The sequence below is a fragment of the Eucyclogobius newberryi genome, unplaced genomic scaffold (genome assembly GCF_026437365.1).
Source record: "Eucyclogobius newberryi isolate DKJ021-1_F unplaced genomic scaffold, fEucNew1.0.hap1 SCAF_13, whole genome shotgun sequence".
Lineage (NCBI taxonomy): Eukaryota > Metazoa > Chordata > Actinopteri > Gobiiformes > Gobiidae > Eucyclogobius > Eucyclogobius newberryi.
The window spans coordinates 22,016,128-22,038,542 of record NW_027315757.1 but is presented as its reverse complement, the minus strand read 5'-3'; the positions used below and the strand labels follow the sequence as shown (position 1 = coordinate 22,038,542).

At 41.1% G+C, this 22,415-nt stretch overlaps 1 protein-coding gene across 4 annotated transcripts in view; it reads left to right on the top strand.

The window, feature by feature from the left end:
• asic2 (acid-sensing (proton-gated) ion channel 2) overlaps positions 1-22,415 on the top strand; it is a 472,730-nt gene that overhangs the window by 435,322 nt on the left and 14,993 nt on the right. For all 4 annotated transcript variants that reach the window (XM_072442937.1, XM_072442935.1, XM_072442934.1 and 1 more), the window contains 4 exons: positions 2,149-2,276; positions 9,099-9,249; positions 10,432-10,488; positions 19,185-19,338. In XM_072442937.1, the coding sequence (XP_072299038.1) occupies positions 2,149-2,276; positions 9,099-9,249; positions 10,432-10,488; positions 19,185-19,338 (490 nt within the window). The remainder of the gene's footprint in view (positions 1-2,148; positions 2,277-9,098; positions 9,250-10,431; positions 10,489-19,184; positions 19,339-22,415) is intronic.

Here is a 22,415-nt window from a genome sequence, read left to right as displayed (position 1 = left end):
ATCAGGATCTAGATCAGATCTTGCCCTTAAGCCAGAACTGGCCCCTGGGGCAAGATGTGGCCCTCAGCATGTTTTAATCTGGCCCCTAGAACGATTTTAGTTTACATTTTTTAACTCTGTCTGTAACATCTGTCTGCACTTGTATCCTTAATGAAGATGACATGAAATGAATGAAATAAGATTCAATAGCCTATTTGACAGAAAAGTGATATTTTATTTGATATATATATATATATATATATATATATATATATATATATATATATATATATATATATATATATATATATATATATATATATATATATATATATATATATAGCCCTCCGCTACTTGCATGGATTGGAATATGGCCTTCGGAGGAAAATAATTGCCCTCCCCTGATCTAGAGGAACTGGATAAGTCCTGTGGCGTTTTGCACTGAAGCGAGTTTGTTTCATGGTCACTCCATGTTTACAGCAGCTGAACCCAGAAAGAATTCTCCCGTTGAGCGGTTGACAGGAAACAGCTTTCACAAAGGTTGGATTTGAAAGGGATGCAGTTATTTTCACATGAACATGAACATCAGTGGTCAATAATGTCAATAAAAAATAGAAACAATAAAAATGTTGATTTTATGTGCATCATCCACACATTTATTCAGTCTCAGAATCTTAATAATGATAAAATGATAAAATCAAAATGTTAGATATTAAGGTAATAACAATAAGAAGGATTTAAAACTTGCTTTTTAGGATATTGTGGGTGAATTAACCAGGAAGCACGAGGGCCAAGAATAATTGGTCAGCAGGCCACATTTGGACACTCCTGGACTAAGCCATGACAGTTTGCCTGAAGGTTTTGAGTTCAAGTCTTGGATTTACAGACAAAAAGTCTAGAAACATTGAGGAATTGACTGACTAAAAAAAGACAATTCTCTATTAAGATGACTACATTTCACTCTTTAATAGTTATGAAAAGCCTCCTCACTATCCTCCTCACTAACCTCCTCACTAGCCTCTCACTAACCTCCTCACTAGCCTCTCACTAACCTCCTCACTATCCTCCTCACTAACCTCCTCACTAGCCTCCTCACTAACCTCCTCACTATCCTCCTCACTAACCTCCTCACTAGCCTCCTCACTAACCTCCTCACTAACCTCCTCACTAGCCTCCTCACTAACCTCCTCACTAACCTCCTCACTAGCCTCCTCACCAGTCTCCTCACTTGCCTCCTCACCAGCCCCCTCCTCACTAGCCTCCTCACTGGCGTCCTCACCAGCCTCCCCACCAGCCTCCTCACCAGCCTCCTCACCAGCCCCCTCAGCAGCCTCCTCACTAGCCTCCTCACCAGCCCCCTCACTTGCCTCCTCACTAGCCTCCTCCTCACTAGCCTCCTCACCGTCGTCCTCACCAGCCTCCCCACCAGCCTCCTCACTAGCCTCCTCACCAGCCCCCTCACTAGCCTCCTCCTCACTAGCCTCCTCACCAGCGTCCTCACCAGCCTCCTCACTAGCCTCCTCACCAGCCTCCTCACCAGCCTCCCCACCAGCCTCCTTACCAGCCTCCTCACTAGCCTCCTCACTAACCTCCTCACTATAGCCTCCTCACTAACCTCCTCACTATAGCCTCCTCACCAGCCTCCTCACCAGCCTCCTCACTAACCTCCTCACTATAGCCTCCTCACCAGCCTCCTCACTAACCTCCTCACTATAGCCTCCTCACCAGCCTCCTCACCAGCCTCCTCACTAACCTCCTCACTATAGCCTCCTCACTAGCCTCCTCACTATAGCCTCCTCACTAACCTCCTCACTATAGCCTCCTCACCAGCCTCCTCACCAGCCTCCTCACTAACCTCCTCACTATAGCCTCCTCACCAGCCTCCTCACTAACCTCCTCACTATAGCCTCCTCACCAGCCTCCTCACCAGCCTCCTCACTAACCTCCTCACTATAGCCTCCTCACCAGCCTCCTCACTAACCTCCTCACTATAGCCTCCTCACCAGCCTCCTCACCAGCCTCCTCACTAACCTCCTCACTATAGCCTCCTCACTAGCCTCCTCACCAGCCTCCTCACTAGCCCCCTCACCAGTCTTCCCCTCCTTTCCCTCGTATCATTTCATTTTTAACCACGATCAGATTCTAATCAGCAGTGCTTTCTCTCCCCAGAGGACACAGCGTTCGAGGCGGGTGTGCGCGTGCAGATCCACAGTCAGGCCGAGCCGCCCTTCGTCCACGAGCTGGGCTTTGGCGTGGCCCCGGGTTTCCAGACCTTCGTGGCCACTCAGGAGCAGAGGGTGAGTTTGTGTGTCCGCTCTCATTCACCCCCAATGGTTTTTACTCTTATCAAGCATCCCCCTCGGCCCCTCCCACCTCCCGTTCACAGACACTGCTATCACTCACAGAGATAATGGATGATGAGGGGGGACGCGGGGGGACGCGGGGGGGACGCAGGGGGGACGCAGGGGGACGTAGGTGAAAACAGTACCATGTGGTGCTGCCTTGCCTCTTGTTTGTGGGAATTTTATTTAATATCTTCTTCCATGACATAAAAAGGGAAACGCATACAATACAGTTATATCTTTACTCGACCTATAAAGTAAATGATTAGTGTTATAAGATAAAGCAATGGTCAGTTTATGGCTACATTTTGGTTGTTGGAGGAAGCTAAGACTATGACCGACCAAACCACTTAGCTCTAGTGAATAATTTTAAAATGAGCCACTGTCAGATGATGGCCATCTGACAGTGGCTAATGAGAACAAGCTGAACAGAATTGTAAAGAATGTAAAGATAATTGGCAAAGGACAGAAAAAATGTATGTTCTTAACCAGTCAGCTGTGCACAGGACAGTGCATCACCGGTGATTTTGAGTAGCCTCTTTGTGATGAGGTTAAAGGTGGTATGGACAATTTTTTTCAGCAATTTTTTTTATCATATTTCCTCGTGGCGTGGATAAATCATTTGTCCTGCCACGTATCAATCATAAAACGCACCTACCGCTCACCTGCAGCCGCGTCAGGCTCGTCCCCACGTTTCCGCTTGCCTAAGCGCATGGATCTATCATAATATAGTTCCCTCAGTGTACGGGGCAAAATGAAGACGGAGAAAGACAGTTCGAGCTGACTCAGAAGTGGACAGAAATCTACGGGAGACGAGAGATGCGATGCGCTCCGGTGCGCTAATAAACAAACGCACGTGTGTGTTGTATCAGTCCACACGGGGGAGTGCGCATGCGCACTTCCGCCTGCGTTCTCAAATCACCGAAAAATCGTCCATACCACCTTTAAGTTAATACCATCAAGACAATGACACAAAATGCCTTTGGCAACAAAGGAAGTGAGGTTAATTTGTGCCAAATGCAGCCAGTTTGTTAAATAAGCGCTGGTGAAATGTGTGTATGTGCAGCACACTATTAGAGTTGTTTACAACATTTTAAGATAACTTGAATCTAGAACCAGACAGTTCCTCTACAGCAGCTGCACCAGAGCCTCTTGACTGTGACCAAATGGAAAGTTACGAATGTTCTATGAATTCTCAGCAGGTATGAAATAACACATCTAATGCTGTGTTCAGAGTACATGCTTGTCTCATTGTAAAGGCCTCATGGATATTGTGTTGCCTAAAGGCACAGGCTGATGACATCATTATGAGGTGACTGACAGGACAGACTTGAACTGTTTGTGACACAATTCTACCTCCTCCTGCGCTTGTGGCGCTTGTTGTCTGACAAACGATGGCTCCCTCTGTGTCTGTCAACACAATGACCTTCATGCTTTGGAGGTTTCCAGTCTAATTCAGCTCCTTCATCCGTTTAGCTGCGTTCCATCGAGCAGGGCCCATAACTCAACCCAGTCGACCAGTGCTTTAGATGTAAATGCTCTTGTGTGTGAACACAAGGTTATTCAACTCCTCTTGCCTGAAGTTTTCAATAATGTCACACTTCAAGTGTTTTTTGTGAGTTAAACCAAAGGCATAGTTTAGTCTTGTGGTCATACTTAAAGATTTACCACATAACTGATCTAACATAACTATTAACCATTTTAAACTGTAGAACATGTTCTGAATGGGGAAAAGTCCTCAAAATGTTGTATATGTAAAATTTTGTATCACTTACACAGCCTAAAATATTACAAATATGATATTTGACATGTTTGACACTAAAAAACAATTATCAAGTAATCATAAATAATACTAATCATCATTTAAACTGCAGATATCTAATGAGTTGAGGACTAACGCTGTCTTCCTGGAGGAATCAGGGAGCTTGAAACATTTAAACACACTAAGATTTATACAGCTGTATTTGGAGTCAAAGTGCAAAGCTGTGAAGTTCTCTTCTATTTATGTACTTTGTTTGTTCCAAGTTTGCTTGAATATCAAACTTGTGCTGGAATGTGAAAACTCCTTCCTAACTTATTTATTACGTGACAAATTAATTATTATTATCAATGAACATGCCGGTATCCAGCTCATATTTTATTCATACTGTATATAATGTATTGCGCGTTCACTTGTACAGACTGCACATATTCTGCATTTCAAAGTAAGGGTACAATTACACAACTTGCTGTAGTTTCATGTGTTACCAACGAGAAAAGCTCCGTGCGAGTCACATGCCTGTAATTCAGTCTGTGCTCTGGAGCAGTTGAGCGGTCCCCGCGCAGAAACTGGTGCTGCTGCCGCTCGGCCTGCTGGGTAATGAGCCCCTGGGTTCCTCTGTGCGTCTGTGAGTGGCAGGACTGCGATAAGGCGCTGCTGTTCTCCTGCTGAGCAAACAGCGCCCCCCTCCTTCGGTGGACACTGCGGGGAATATGGCACATTTAGCTGACACTAATTAATGCAGAGCTGCACTTTGTATCCAAACTAACAGAGACATCTCCCACTGAGCGCTGCTCCACCTGTGTCTGCCCCTCTTTATCTGCTCATGCCCACGGGACTCCTTCAAACTCTGCCAAATCGAAACAAGCTGGAGCCACATGGAGTTTTAAAAAGAGTAATTTCTTGCGTCACTAATAAGACTGTGAAAATGACTTTGAGAACGATTTTAATTCAGCTGCTTTGGTTTATAATGCCGGGCGCAGTTCAAAGTCGTCCATTGCATGGGGCATTAAAATGTAATCACAGCAGACAAAGGGAAATACATTTCTGTAGGAGTCTATGTTAGTCCAAAGAGAGAGCATTTCCTCTGTTCTCTTTCTCAAAGTCTATTGACTTTTTTATAGCTACTTAAAACAACATACACAATTTTGTTGTTAGAATATTTCCAGCGTATAGAGGATATTGTGCATAAGCAGCTTGTTTGATTATGTCAAAAGGACAAATACACCCAGGACTCACATCATTAATTATAGGGTATTTATTAAAGCATGCCATAGATCAACGTTAGTTAGTTTTAGGTGACTTTTAGTTCACACATGTCCTTATTTGGTCATACATTGAGTACATTTCAGTTCTGATATGGATTTGGTTTGGTCCAGTTCTAGTCCAGTTTTACAGTTTAGTTTTATAGTTCTGGTTTTGTTTGTCCCAATGTTTGAAGGGTTCACAGTGTAACTTTTCTTATGGGGGGTTCGCCACCTGTTGGTCTCCATGGAGATGCTATTGCTTTGCTTGGAATGTTTCACAATATGGCATTGAACTTATCGATCTCAATGGACAAACTGAAACTACCTTTATATGGCAATAGAAATACCTGCACTTGAACAAAGAAAAGATAGTTCAGTTTACCGTAATGCCATACATAGTAATATTCCAGGCAAACATCGCCATGGTTACAAGTCAAACCGTTTTCAGCCAATGTCTTCAATGGCTAGCTACATCCTGTAATTCTCAGTCCACCGATCATTCGCAGTCGTGTTCTTCTCCCACAGGAGCGAGTGTGAGGAGGTCAGGCTCATGTACCACGTGACCATTCTGACCAATCAGAGCGAGAGCTGCCAGAGCAGAGCCAAAACTGAAGATTAAAAAGCCATTTTAAAGAAAAGTGAAGGACAGAGAAATGCTTTCTGGACAGTGGTCACTACACTGTCCACAGGTCCAACTCATGACGGCTTTAAGTTAGCAATATTTCATTAGATCCATGTGAGATGTAGGTGGTAGATCCTCCACAATGAAAGTTGGTGTAACTGTAAAATGCAAACTTTTCTAATAAACATGACATTTATAAGGTTTCGTCATTAAGTAAAATCTACCACATTTTGCCAGTAATCCAAAAAGTTTTAACATTTACAACAGTGTTAACAGTTTATTCCTTTGCCATTTGGCGTCTTACTTAAATACCAAAACATTTAACACTAAAGCTTGTTGATAAATCCTGACATGCCTGTGTCTGTATGTAAAAAGGAAAAGCAATAAACATTCGTAAAGCGTTTCAAAAGGTTTTCTGAATATGTGCTTATCTCCATGGAAACACTGATCTGCGGGAGTGACCTTATTAAAATGTTCTTTTTTGGCCTCCTGCAGATATAAAGTCCTTCTTAAGCTGAAACAGAACAGTTCATTTCCCACTCTGGGGGCACTGGCCTTTGTTCTACTCGCTGTGTCTAAACGTGATATTGAGCGGCGACGTTTTACATCCGCTTAGGTGCAAATTATCAGATTGGCGGCTTTAATTAGGCCAAAAGTAGAGATTAGCTGACGAGGGAAGGAACCGGAAAGGTTAAGGGTTGCTGAGATGGCCTGTAATAAAATGAATAACGTCAGCGTACGTGAGATTGTCAGGAACATCGACTGAACAACTCCAGATTAGACGATTCAGCGCTCTTTCAGTCACATTAGTATGAATTATCTTTGTGCATCCAACCATAAGCTTCATCACCAAAAGTGTCTGGTCGTGGTGAAGATATTCCCCTAACAAACCTCTCTCTTACCCTCATTTCAATCTGACAAAATACTTAGACCTACCCCGAATCCAAAGACGGACTCTGCGGGTGAAGTGCTGGCACAGTCTCTCTACCTCCAGAAATGTCTAAAAGCAGAAATAGATCATTCTTTGACAGAAGCCACCGGGTTTTCGCGCACCAACTAACGAGCAAAGGCGCGGCCAATTTCTACCTGGCAGGATGCGCCGCCTCGCCGGGGCATTGGCTCGTAAATCCGGGCTCATTTGGAGAGGCGGCAGATGACAATAGCGGGATAGCGGAGTGGAAGGGGAAGGTGCAGGCGAGTGGCTGGTGATGGATCCTGGAGCACGGTGTGGCATTCAGGGGCAGATGGGACTTTCGCGGCGCCCGTGGCAGGTGTCCCTTTCATCCGTCGCACTCAGGCCCAGGAAATATGAACAACAGAAGGGCGTACGGATGTGACAACGCTGGAAATGATCGTAAAATGGCACTGTCAATAGGTCAAAATCTGAAAAATCCTGCAATTAGACACAATTTTGTACTTTAAATAATCATGTAATGAGTTTGTCAAGGCCAGTGTTGGGAAGTAATTGAATATGTGTACTATAAATGTGTAGGATATACTTACTTACATAATATAGGCTTCAAACTGCAAAGTATTAGTGAGAAAACACAGCTCTTGTAGTGATTGTACTTTTATAATTAGTGATAAATTACTGCATTACAAATGGTGCAACAAACATAAAGCTGTTTTTTTAATCCTATGTCATGTTTTGTTTTAATAATATAATGTTATTCAGTATTCATACAGTACTCTGATAGGACTATAAATACATTTGCAAAAGATTCCTCCTGATTAGGGATGTCACAATATAACATTTTAGTGTTACGATTATTGTTAGAAGAAATGTCACGATTTAACGATTAATCACGATTGAGACTGTGACTAAAACAAACAGTGAAATCTGTCATTTTCCTTCAAACCCGTCGTCTAACATGTTACAGATTCTCAAGTTAGTCTCAAGCTGTACCAAATAGAACTTTCTGAAAGACAAAATAAAGTATGACAAATATGACAAAAAACAGCCAGATGAAAAAAAGTTATTTACATTTAGGTCTATTTTTTGTACCATAAATTGACCTAAATATAATTCATTTTGCTCCTAAAACTGTCACGATTTGTTATTAATCTGTTATTATTTGGTTATTAAGAAATTATATTTACATTATATTATATCTTGACCTGAAAATAACGATTATCATCACTCTGTGACCAGTGACTCTTGGTCACTGGTCAATTACTGGTTTGAGTAATCCTAGGTACACTCTGGGACATAAAAAATAATAACATAAAACATAAAAAATAATAATATAAAAGGGTAAGATTACGTTATATTGTCCTGGAAAAAAAGGCCAGAGTTAAAAGTGCTCTCAGACTTGATTTGACAGTGGACCGTGATGGACTCTCTCTTGTAGTAAAAGAAGCGGTTTTCCAATAACGAGTCTCTTTGACAGACAGTGCGCTGATAAGGACCTCAGCTGATTGGTCCTTATTTTCTTGTTTTCTTGTATTTGTTGTGTGTTGATTTTCCTAAAGTCAAGTCTACTGCCGATTAAAGAGTGAACATGTTTGGGACGGAGAGTGTTGTTTGTGTCAAATTAAAGATCTTGTATCTCCCCATTAACAACATTCATTTTGCAAGTCAGTTCTTCCAGATTGTTTTTAATTATTTTGTATAACCCTGTCACAAAAGCAATTTCCAAACTGCCTCTCGTAGTAAAATAAAGTCAACTGTTTAACACAATAAAAACATAGAATAAAAATGAAGAGTTTATGTACAAAAAACAGAAAATGTGTCCCAGAATCTAGTTTGTTTGTTTGTTTCATTCATGTTACTATCTACACGTCATATTCATAAAGGTAGAGTTTAGGGAATTTGGAATTATATTTTTAATTGCGTTGAAATATATTTTGGCTTCCGAAAACACTGCTTGACAAAGCGTACATTTTAATCCCTCGACATTTTTGGCTTTTACCTCGGTTTAGTCCAGTCCGTGTGCCGTCCAATTACTTCAGCCTGCTCGCCACACATCTCAAAGTGTGTTGCCCCGTCCAAATAAGGCCAAAAGTAGCTAAAAGTAAGATTATTGATGCTGCCCCGAAGTACCGAGGTTGCTGTATTTCCACACTCGACAGTGGAAATTGCCTTGTTATTGTGTGAGTCCTGCCAATCCAGCAGTTTTTCGAGTGCATTTGCTGTGCTTGCGTTGCAGCTGACCTACCTCCCGCCGCCGTGGGGAGAGTGCGAATGGAGAGCGCTGGAGTCGGGCTTCTTCCAGGTCTACAGCGTGACGGCCTGCAGGATCGACTGCGAGACGCGCTACATCGTCGAGAATTGCAACTGCCGCATGGTGCACATGCCCGGTGAGTCTTGATTTGTGTGTACGACTGCTTGAAGTTGTCAGAATGTTCACTCCGAGCGCCACCTGAGAAGAGCACGACGCCTTCGCACCGGCGCCAGATCTAAACCCGGTGCGTGATGGGACTATAACAGGTCTAATACACTGTCATCCTTAGGCCTAAACCAACGCAAGAGAAACAATAGGGTTAATCAGACTACGGTAATAGGAGTTTGGGGCGTGAACAATCGTGCTAAATCTGACTAAAATGACAGGTGTAGCTTCTTTCTTTATTGACCTGGGGTTCCTTGTTTTGGAAAATCGGTGGCAAATTTTGAAAGTCGATAGTGAAGTTTTCTTTGGTAACAATTTTAATGTTTTTATTTTTTTCTCGTATTTTAAATTTTTTTATTTGGTAAAAAAGTTCATATTTTTTCCAGGTCTCTTTCATGACAAAACACCCAGTAATGACAGAATTACCATCTGCCAACAGTGAATTAATGTAATAAAGCCGTGATTGATGTGAAATATCCTTTGCGTCTGGTTTTTGCGGCGATATGTAACGTTTAACAAATCTCTTATTTTATTTGTTTTCATTTCTGTGCAGCTTGTTTTGAGCTTCTTTTCAAAAGCAAGGTCGTTTTTGGTCCTCTCTGAAAATCTGGCTACCCTGCTCACCAGCTCTCTGTCAGACGATCCGAAGAGGCCACTCTTGAGACTTTTCTCCAGTTGACGGTTTCCAATTTTCTATTTCAATGGGACTACACAAAGGACTGTCCAAAAAGATGGCAAAAATGTGGATTGAATGAGCTCGAAATTCAGCAAATATTTCACAATTTGACAATGGCAGTAGAAGTAAAGAGAGAGGATTATCAATTCAAAGACATGGGAACAAACTCAATTCCACGTTTTCAGCCTCAAGGCTAAATTTGAGTGTTAAACCGCATCATCACGGAGCATTCAAGTACAGCGCTCATAAATACTCAGCATTATGGGAGATTAAATGCAGTAGCGAGACGTCATATTGATACGACCAATCAATAATGGATTAAGTGCTGTGATTTGAAAAACCCAAGGATTATGGCTCTGGCAGCAGCAGGGCCACAGAAGCATCCCGTTTGCACTTTTGGTTCCAGAGTCTAAATGGTTCCTGGAATTATTATGACGGGCGGGCGTTGTTAACCGTGCGTCTCCGAACTGTGTGCAGGTGACGCATCGTATTGCACGCCGGAGCAGTACAAGGACTGTGCAGAGCCAGCCCTCGGTAAGTCCCGCCTCTCCCTCGTGTTTGTCAGTCACGGTTCGCTCTCAGCCAAATGAGGATTATTTTTCCTGTCGGGATAAAGCTTATGGTGTTAAACCCGCCTTAAAAAGAGGAGCGCAGACGCAGACGAACGTGCGATTCAAGAGGATTTACTTTTAAAAAAATTAAAGCGGGTTATCAAGCAGGTCTTATTTACATGAAAGGTATAGTGCACATAATCATATCAAGGATGTTATTAAGATTACTGTACATGTAACTGTGGTATTATCTATTAAAAATACCATTATCCAGTGCTTAGAAACTTAAAGGTGGTATGGACGATTTTTCGGCGATTTGAGAACGCAGGCGGAAGTGCGCATGCGCACTCCCCCGTGTGGACTGATACAACACACACGTGCGTTTGTTTATTAGCGCAACGGAGCGCATCACATCTCTCGTCTCCCGTAGATTTCTGTCCACTTCTGCGTCAGCTCGAACTGTCTTTCTCCGTCTTCATTTTGCCCGGTACACTGAGGGAACTATATTATGATAGATCCATGCGCTTAGGCACGCGGAAACGTGGGGACGAGCCTGACGCGGCTGCAGGTGAGCGGTAGGTGCGTTTTATGATTGATACGTGGCAGGACAAATGATTTATCCACGCCACGAGGAAATATGATAAAAAAATTGCTGAAAAAAATTGTCCATACCACCTTTAAATAGTTTGAATTTTTAAGTATCTGATTCTATTTTTCTGTCAAAAATAAAGAAAATGTGGCCCTAATATTGAATGTACCTTAGATTGCACAAGTGAGTAATTGTTTTATATTTACATTAACAGGTGAGTGATATAAGGTTGATAAAGATATAGATGGTTTTGTGCTATTTATCTATTTATTTATATATTCATGTTAGTCAGGTCATGTTTTATGTACAGCAATTTAAAAATGATTTTGCCCAGTTTTGAGCCTGATTTGCCTCTCCACGAGTTCAGGGAGGAGAAACAAGACACACAGCAGTTGTAAAATGTCCTTGTGTCTGTGGTCAGTCAACTTTGTGTCCAGAATGGTCTAGTGCACAGCCGGCTTTAGTGGCATAATGTGGTCAATATTATTGTGTTTCATGTTTGGCCTCAAAATGTGTTATTTTGTTTTATTGTATGATGGACGAAGTGACTTATTTTTCATCATCTTCTCTTTGAATGTTTGAAACACTGAACACAACTCAAGGACTTCAAAACTGATCTCGCTAAACCACCCGATACGAGTTTATTTCTTCTATGACTGAGGCTAATTTTGATATTGCTATCCTTGCCAGTTCTATAACCTGCATATCTTATAAAAACCGCATATATGATCAGTTTACTTCAAAGTGGTTGTTTTGTGCTTTTAGTTATTTCTAACTCGCATCTTCATCATTGGATACCACTATATTTAATGATCTTAACATCAGTAATTTGAAGAAAAGGATTAAAAAACATATACTATATTTTTGGACTATAAGTCACAATTTTGGGGGGAAATTGCTTGATAAAATCCGAGACCAAGAACAAACATTTCATCTTGAAATACAATGTATAATAATAACAGATTACTGGTAGAGAACATGGTGAAAAGGTGTACGTATGCTAACTTAGCACCTTCAGCTACATGACGCGTAAACAGTGTCTGGTATGTTAACGTAACATATTAACAGTTATTCAGATAACTATAGCATAAAGAACATGCTAACAAAGCATCAGTTTTACCCCAAACCACTAAATCCATTGAATTCTTCTTCCTCTGTGTCACTTCTAAACAACTCCACAAACTCCAGAGGTAGAGGAAGTGCAGATTCTTCTTCTGCGTCGCTTAGAGCCTAGAGCGCCATCCTGTGAAATTCTTTCTTCTGTGATAAGGTGCAACATGACACAACAATATAATAGCAAAATACATATTAAAGGGGAAAAAAGAAATGAGGCATGAATAAAAAATAATGAAAAAAATGTCCTCCATAACAGTTTATCTGCCATCTTTTCCGCTCAGTTTGAACAGGAAATTGACCCGTTTATATGACAGCTCTAGCAGTGAGAGTGGTCCTGCTTTTGTCCTGAGAATGAGGTCACGACACTTATGTTTGTGGAGTGCAAAGTCGTGTGTGGAGATAATTTATTAAAAGGAAAGGGGCCGTCTTCCTGTTTCCCCCCCGAGTGCTAAGAGCTCATCAGGTATGTAACCGGCACAGACACAGCGTTAGACTTCAATTTACTGGATGGATGTGCAAACAGATAATAGGCCTGTATTCTCGGCTCGGAGTGAATTAAACATGGTGTAACAGGATTTAAGAAGATTCACGTCACATTTCAACCAACAGCTGTTTTTATCACCTTGAGTCGGCCATATTTATTTTAGAGTGGGATTTCTATCAACTTTCTGCAGCAGTAAAAATACATTTAAAAGTAGGATTTAGTATACAGGCGCTGGACGAGGTAGTATGTTTATGTAAATGTGTTTTTAATGGAGTGTTGGTATGTTTTTATGGCGTATTCTTATATAAACTGTAGGTCTATTTCTTCAAAGTTCAGTCCGTAACTTTTCAGCTTGTTCCCGTGGAGACGTAACTGCTTTGCCTGGAATAATCCGCAGTATGGCATTAAACATATCTTGTTTTTATTTATATATCAGTTATAGGTGTTTAGTTGCATTAAAAACAATTAAAAATAAATACATCGCCACAGTTCTGACCCGTAACTCGGCCTGGTGACCTGTTAGTCTCCATGGAAACGGATATGTGAAATGCCATACTGCTGAGCCTTCCAGACAACATATTAGATAAATACTTCATTGTCACTTAAGATATACATTAAAAACAATGTGCGCGTTGAGCGAAATGTTGCATCATTGATCTGTAAAAGTGCAACAACAAAAAAAGTTAAATTCTAGAATAAAACCCATTTTAATCAACAATAAAATTCCAACACAAATCATTAAATCAAACAAAAACATTTCACAGACTTACCCGAGTTTTTGCAGTTTAGTACATTTCATGTTTTCTGCCAAAGAATAAGATGTGAAAGCAGCTTTTTAACAAAAACACAGTATTTTACACAGTATTTCATGTCTCTCAACCCAGAAGTAAGAGCCAAAAGCTCTCAAGTTTGACTTTGCCGTCTGAAAAAAGCAGTTTTAAAGCCGTGTCTGAGCCTGAAAACGAGTGCTTGGGAATATTATCGATGTGCTTTTGTGCCAAAGCCTTTGAGAGAGCTACGAACGAGTTTGATTTAAAAACCTACTTTCGGTTTTGTGGTGTGAAAGTCAGAAACCCCAGATTCAGGTGGTCTGGCCAGTGGAATGCAGTAGTCACAAAAAATATTCATGGAAATAATTAAGTGGCCGACTCTCCCTAGAAAAGTTACATTGTGCTTCTTTTATTAAAGAGAAAGTTACTTCAGACACTTTAGGCAAAACTCGTGATTTTCATGTGCTTTGTTTTTTCTCAGTTTGCAATGCGTTTTCATCCTATAAAGAGAGATCGGCATTTAAAGGGGCTGTAGGCCTACCCGATATTTGCCGTATTTTCCTGAATATAAATCGCTCTGGAGTATAAGTCGCACCAGCCAAAAAATGCATAATATAGAAGAAAAAAACACATATAAGTCTCACTGGAGTATAAGTCGCATTTTTAAAAGGGGAAATGTATTATGCAATTTAAAATAATAACAAATAGAGAACATGATGAATAGGTTTATGTATGCTAACGTAACACCTTCAGCTACATGACGCACAGACAACTTATAATCCGGAAAATACGGTACTGTTTTGAAACACAAAAAACATGAGGCAAAATGTAAATGTTTACATACAATTTTAGTTGGATTGAATTTACTCAAAAACAAAATAAAGATATCCAAAATCCCCTCTGTATTTTATCAAATATTTGTATCTAATATGCCAACAAAATGAACCAAGACATTTGAACCTGGCTCTGTTCATTTTTCAGATTTAAATGTCCCGACTATGTGCAATTTCCTGTGCACAAAAGACCTATTTGTATATGAAAACATGGCAAGATGAAAAACATTTCTTACATTCATGTGAGTAAATTGATATCTTTAAATGTAAGATTTTTTCCTATTCGGCTGTGTCCCTCCTTCAAAATACAATAGACAAACAAAACATTAAGGGGCCTATCCTTTCAAAAAACTTGTCTTTTGCGTCATTCACGTATTGTTATAGTCCTGCCTGTTTACTCTTGTCTCCCTCTCCAAATCCATCTTTCCTTCTTCTAGGCTGCACTAAAGAATACACCAGGCCTATGGTGTTCAAAGAGTAAAATAACACAAGAACATCCAGCATTCTCTTGAAATAAATGTAGATGAATCGAAATATATAAGTGGGTGTGTCCTACCTGTATAGAGATAACTTCAGAAAAGCTCTTACATGCGTAATAAAAAGCTGTGAAAGCTGATGAAAGAATACTGTACATTACACTGATCAAAGTAGAAATGTGCTTCTGTATGTAGGTCCCAGCTTTTATTGCTTTTGATGATGACATTTCCGAACATGTGCTTTGTCTGAACGTGAAGAAGGGGCTTTTAGTGCACATCCATGCGACAGACAGTAGGACTGAACGTCACACAGCAGCGGACCAGTGGCAACAACCAGAGCGAAGCACAATCTGACCAGCCTGTAATCAGAAACATTAAAACGCTACATTTAAAAAGTGAACAGTTGATAGACAGACAAATTGATTATTCTGTCTCCACTAGTGTTTAGGAACTAGCTTTACAGATAGTTAACAGTTGCTCCAATAAACACCAGGAAGCCTCTTGCCGTTTTGGTTATTTACTGAAGCTTTGACTGTAAAACTGTAACATACAAAAATAGCAGCATATTACAATCATGTTACAACATTTTAATGAACACAACACATGCACAGCTAGATAAAGATATACATTTTAGGTAAATATGATGTAGAAAAGAACAACATTGGCTAAAATACCCCAATAAAAACGTGTGTCAAATTAGCGCTTAGCTTGATGCTAACATGTATTGAAAATGCCATAGACATGCTAATGCTAATCGCTTCATGTATTTTATCGCAAATTTCAACAATATTCACAACTTTTAGATGATATACAGCCAATAAGTCTACTCCTAACAGTACAATACTTACAGACAGATATTTCGAAGGGCCAAATGACAGTTTAGAGGCTCAAACAATATAGCATGTGACTGTAGAAAAGTCAATGAAGAAACTACGGAAGCTCTGAGCAGACAAAAACACATGAACTCAAAACGGAAATCTTTTACCACTGGGGGCAGCGCATTGATAATACATCTAAGCGCACTCATATGCTCGGCTAACATACCTTTTTGTGGAAGCAGCTATAGTTTAATGATCCCAACACACACTGGACTCACCGATGAACGTTATTTGATGACTTTCTGTAGCCACAAGATCCGATTTCACACACCGCAAAGTTTAATCGTATCTTTTAAAATGAGTTCCCTTTCATAAACGCTCAAACTTTCGGGGGGAGTGTACTTTACGCCGACAGCTGCATCTGTTGTCAGCGCGCGGCTCGTTTTTCACTTCGGTTTGCTTTTGAGGGAATAAAGCAGCCTTTTAATGACACACGCAAACAGAAAACGCAATTATACTATTCTATTTCTAAAACGTAATGTGCAAATCTGCCAAAGCTGTCACAGATGCGGTTTGGTGGCACGTTTCTTCCTGTTTCAAGATATTTACTCACTCCATATGAGGATTAATCACGAATAAAACACGTCACACACAGTTTAAGCGTAGACGTAGAGTTTTGTCTAGTCTCAACACCCATACCAGATCTGTAATTGTTACTTTATGGTTAGAGAAAGGCTATTTCATTACATTTTTGGAGTGGGAGTGGAAGTTGCAGCCCGTCGATGAAAGCAAACGTTTGATATCCAGCAGTTTGTCCAAAGCATAAAAGATGTCTTGTCCACTATTGACTTGGGAAATATTACTTTTATCGTGAGGAGCAATTTAGTCATATTTTTTGTGGCGTAAAGATTTTCCTCCCTTCCTCACAATCATGATGAGGCCAGATCGTAAAGCTATCGACAACTAGCATGCTAGCAGCGCACTTCCTGGTTTTTGGAGGATAAACAGCGCTGTGATTAGACGCAAACAGCGCACAGCGGTCTCATTTTGCCCCACAACAGCTGCTTTTACAACTTATCTGTAGTACACGGGAAACAATTGGGCGCAGACTCATTAACTGGTGAAAGAAATAGACAATATGCAGAGACTTCAGGTTTTTAATTGTGTGTAGCTTAGTGTTTGGCTAGCTAGACACAACATCGTCTTATTTGTCTGTCACTTTAGACATTTAACTTGCTCTGAATGACTGACCCCTTTTAATACTTCCATAAATTCACTTTTACAGGTGGATGTTTGACACTCCTTACGTTCATGTGTTTGACAAAACTCAAATTAAAATGTTGAATCTGACGGAAATGTTAAGTAAATTACCTTACAAATAGTACTTTTTGTAGTCTAAAAAGCGTGATGTGATGTAAATTAAAAGGAAATGACTCATCTCTTCGAGCAAAACTTCTCTTATAGGGTCTGTAATTTTCACGTTTGGAGTGAAATATCAACAGCCGACAAAAGTAAGGCGCTTGAAGGGAGGAATGGCTCATTGGCATGCACCGGGCAGCGCTCCTGTGTATCCAGCAACCTCTCATTTGAATAAAAATAAGAGAGCACTGAGGGGCCATATTGGATTTCCTGTATCAATTACGTGACAGTTTGGCCCGTTTGGCTATTACAGCGCCGCGGGGGACACGCAGCTAATACGGGGCAGCAGGACTAACGCTGATTGCATTAACTTCTCCGTCCCTTTGTATTTGGAGCCAAAGGTGGAGTTGTAGCAGCATTTGAAGTCGTGTAAATAGTAGCACCAGCAGGATTAGGTCTTGGAATCAGCTTGAAGAGAATGCATTACATCCTCCGTGACTGAACGCCGCCCAGCTCATCATGTTCTCCATCTGCTGCCCTCAGGTTGAAGGCACAGGTCACTTCAGTCCAGAACAACCAGACTGACCAACAGCCTGTGTCCCCCTCTCCCCTCTCTGCCCCCCTCCCCCGGACAATAACCACATTCACCATTACAGTAACAATGAACCGGACTGGGCATTGTTGCAGAATTACATTAAAAACATATCTGACTTAATGCTCTTGTTATGCCCTTTATGCCCTTTGTGCTGCTGCTCAGACTGTTACTGTCCATAACAAGTCTTTACTGTGTTCTGTTACTGTTATTCGGGTTTGTTGTATGGGATATTGCACTTGTATTGCACTTTACATAAAAACTATGCAATGTTTGATGCTCTAAACAAAATGTTGTTTTCTATTACAATGACAATAAAACCTTGCATTTAATTGAATAGTAGTTTTAGGTACAAGCAGAGTTGTTGTGGTGATAGTTGTAATGTAGAATATGGAGAGTTTTGATTTATACAGCACTTTGTTGGACCTGCTTTATAGTGCAATATTCATTCACACCATGCCTGGTGGTGGTAAGACACTTGTGCAGCCACTGCTGCCCTGGGGCAGACTGCTGAGAGATGATTGGCTCCTCTGACCACCACTAAACCTCCACACTCTGTAAAGACACAGCAACAGTTTGCACTGGAGCCACTGTTGCCCCACTGTGGAACCTGCTGTTCAAAGATGGAGCCCAAACGTCCATCTGAAAGTTCAGAATCAAGCAGGAAAGTTTGTCAAAATTACAACTTTCCTGAGTTGAAAAGTTTGCGTGAGTGATGTGGAGTCTTTGATTAAGTTTGTTTTGAAAAGTGAGCTTTTCCAGAAAGAGAAGATGGCACTTTTCAAAAGAGTCTCTTGGTAGTCTTCAAGGCCTTTTAGATTAGAGCCAGTAATTGTTGTCCCTGTCCCTGATCCAAAGTGACATTTAGCTTTTAATGACATGTCTTCACATTTACAGCAGCGGGAGTTCTGCAATCAGAACATTTCCATTTTGAAGAAATGGAGCACTTTGATGGCTAACCAAAAAAAATTGAAGAATTACTTATTTATTGTGATACATCTGTATATTTAGTAGTACTTTTAATAGTAGTAGTAATCACAACAGTTGTTATTGGGTAATGAGTAACATAATGTATTCAGATGGTGCCTTACCATTTTCTTCTCAAAGTTGACAAGCAGCACATGAAAGCCCTGGAATTGTATCTGTTTTGAAAGCTGTAAAGAATTATACAACCCAAATATAATAGTGAGGTGCTTGTCCATTATGAGAAATACATAATAGAACTTAGAAGAAGGAATACAGGCCTGACATTATTAAAATATGCTCTAAGATGTGATGTAATTAAAACCTGTGGTCAAATAGAGCGTTAAAAACATAAGAACAAACCATGCCACTAACAACAACTTGCCTCAGTGTTTGTAATTTATCATAACATCAGATGCCTATTGTGCACAGCAGTCTCATTTTGACCATTAGAGCTGCTTTCACACCACACAGTGCAGAGAGCAAACCCCATTTTACTTCACGGCATGAAACAACCATGTACAGTACTAGGGCCTTCGACTTTTGCAAAAACACTCACAATCTCTCTGTTTCTCGTTCCCTCCTCCCCCCATAAATACCTCCACTCGTCCTCCCCCGCCCGTGCGTCGACCCTCGCTCGTTCCCGTCACATTTGGACTCCCCGCGGCTCCGCCTGAAGCCAAGCTGTCGGCGGTGGAGGGCAGCAGCTGCATGTGCCGCACGCCCTGCAACATGACGCGCTACAACAAGGAGCTGTCCATGGTCAAGATCCCCAGCAAGACCTCCGCCCGCTACCTGCAGAAGAAGTTCAACAAGTCTGAGAAGTACATCACGTGAGTCCAGTCCCGAGTTATGCACCGCAACCGCTGTTCAGTGTAGGAGAGTTTGCATTGTGTCCCAGCAGCCACTAGGGGTCATACATAATGTGACGGCATAATTACTGTGCCGCTGTTCACACATATGTTACACATTCTACACCCTTTTGATGTTATAAATGGATGAACTAATGCAGCAGGGTGGATGACAACGATTATTTTGCTTCAACAACCTCAGTTTGTCAGTTATTAGGCCCGAGCGCCACAAGCTGGCGAGAGGCCTATTAATCTCGTAAGGCTGTGCGAAGCACGGCTGCGAAAGTGCGCACGCAGTGCGCACGAAATCGAGCGCAAAGCGCTCGCCCACTTCCAAACACTCACTAACGCACTCCTTCACTCGCGCACGCCCCGTGCATACTAATTAGTAGTAGGAAAATGGAACATTACCGTTGTAAACGGGCGAAGCCCGTGCAAAAGTGCGCACTAAACGAGCACTTTACATTGGGATGACGACAAAGCACTCATTTGCGCTAAGTAGCTCACGAATACGTTCCCCATCTCTTGCATGTTCCGTGCATATAAGCATGTAATGCAAAAATTGAACATTATTGCTGTTTAGAGGGCCAAAAACACAAAGTGGGCGGAGCCCACTCAAAATTAACGAAAGTACGCGTCAGTGACCAGGGACCCACACCATGAGGTAGGAAAGCGCTAGCGCTTTCCGAAAATGTATAGTTTATGGTATTTGAAAAATGGGAAACATTGTTATTCGTATCGGAATATTATTAGGCCCGAGCGCCACAAGCTGGCGAGAGGCCTATTAGTCTCGTAAGGCCGTGCAAAGCACTGCTGCGAAAGTGCGCACGAAATCGAGCGCGAAGCGCTCGCCCACTTCCAAACACTCACTAACGCACTCCTCCACTCATGCACGCCCCGTGCATACTAATTAGTAGTAGGAAAATGGAACATTACCGTTGTAAACGGGCGAAGCCCGTGCAAAAGTGCGCACTAAACGAGCACTTTACATTGGGATGACGACAGCGTGACACCCAATGAACATTGACGAAAAGTCACAAAAATTTGCACACCTCTAAAAATCGTGCCTCCTTACATTCTGGCTATTTCCCTTTTCTAAAATAAAAAACATTGGCGCGTCAGCGCCCCCAAATGTACCAAAAATGCATTGAGAGATAGGAAATGACCCAAAAAAAAATCTGATCGTAGAATCATGAAATTTGGCGCAGAGGTAGATGGTGACAAGAGAAGTAAAAAATATTATTACGGCAACGCCGTCCGCCCAACCAAATGTCGGCCATATTGCTTCAAAAATGGATTAACATGACTCGGTGTTTTTCCAAACGTCGTACTTTTAAGTACTCCTCCCAGGGCGTTGGCCCTAAAAAGCTGAAATTTGGTGAAAATGCTACTGAGGAGTGGGACATCAAAAGTTATTCAAATTACAATGATACCTCTCACGGTCTCTTTGCGGCGAAGCCGCAAACTGTAGCTAGAATTTCAGAAATCTCCCAAATTTAACATTTCTGCCGTTTGCGCAGATAAAGTCCGAATTTCGTCAAATTAGAATCAGTTGTTAAACTCTTTGCCCTAAACCTACTTGAAGTGAAAGAAATTAATTTGGCGCCACAGCGCCTCCTACAGATTTTATATGGAGGTTAAATGTTTAGTTTTGCGAAATTTTATGAAATTTGACACACAACTCAATTTTGGCATCCCCATCAAAAAAGTCAATGAGACCCATGTCATAATTGTTATGGTTTTGCCGTAGCGATGACCAAAACCTCCCATGTTATTCCAATGGGGAAATCGCCAGAACATGTTTACACTTTAGACTTTCACAAACTCCTCTTAGGGCGTCAGCCCTATTAACCTGAAATTTGGTGAGACTCATCTTCAGGGGTGAACCATCAAAAGTTATCCACATTTTTATTCAAAGAGTCACGGTGTCTGTGCGGCACATTTTGCCAAGAATTCAAAATAAAATTGCTTTTTGATGGTAAAACAAAGGGGAGAAGATGTGACAGCGTCACAGATTCAGCAGTAGGCGTAATAAAAGGACAATTGGGGCGCGTTAGCGCCCCCTCCTCTTGCGGCGTGGCGGCGGCGTGGCGAGGGCCGATCATTGCCGCTTTCGGCTATATTTACAGCTTCTTATTGTATTTTTTTGCACACAAAGAATCAAAGAATCAAACAAAATGACTTTCCAATACCCTTGAACTTGTAGTAAAATATGGCTGAAATGTATTAAGTTGTAAATAATAGAAGGATTAAACTAGAACAAACAGAAATGCAATGCTTCTGGAGGGGGTCACCCACCTGCTTGTCTCTATGGAGATGATGTTGCTTTGAATGTTCCACTGTTTGGCAGTTAATCTCACATTTATTAATTCACAGGTGGTTTTCATTGATTTAAAAAAAAATAAAAGTTTGTGGGAGTGCCAGACCCTCCATCAGAAAAGTTATACAGTTGAAGATTGGACTTCAAAGATGTTGAGTTATATATCATGGCACAAAACAAGAAAAGTCTCTCTGAATGACTCCACATTCCACTTTTGGACAATGGGCTTTCTCTGCCTGAGCTGTGTTACACTCAAAGGCTTTAAACCGAACAAAAAAAGGAAAAACACCCTCAAGAGTGCCCAGTTGTAGCCATTAGCCCCTTTTTATATATAATGTAATGACCTGTACTGCAGTTTAACACCCACTGACAATCTAATTATCACGTAGATAAGTAAGTATTCTTCTATAGCTGCAATTTCTATATTCACTAAGACTTGAAATATAACATGAATAGTCCTTCAGGCCACTGCAATACCCATATGAGACTAAAACAGCCACCAATAGAATACATAAATTAAACTAATTCATCTCTTCATTCCTTCATTATTTATCTCAGTAAAAAAAAAAAAAAAAACAGTGTTTAAATTGTCTTTAACAGCTCTTAAAGCTACATTTAATTAGCTTTTTAATTAAGTTTTTAATTAACTAAGCCTGTTGTCAGAATATATGCAGACGTCTTAGTCACTTTACGAGATCAGTTACTAACTACAGGCGTCTTAGAAAATCAATTAGCTTTA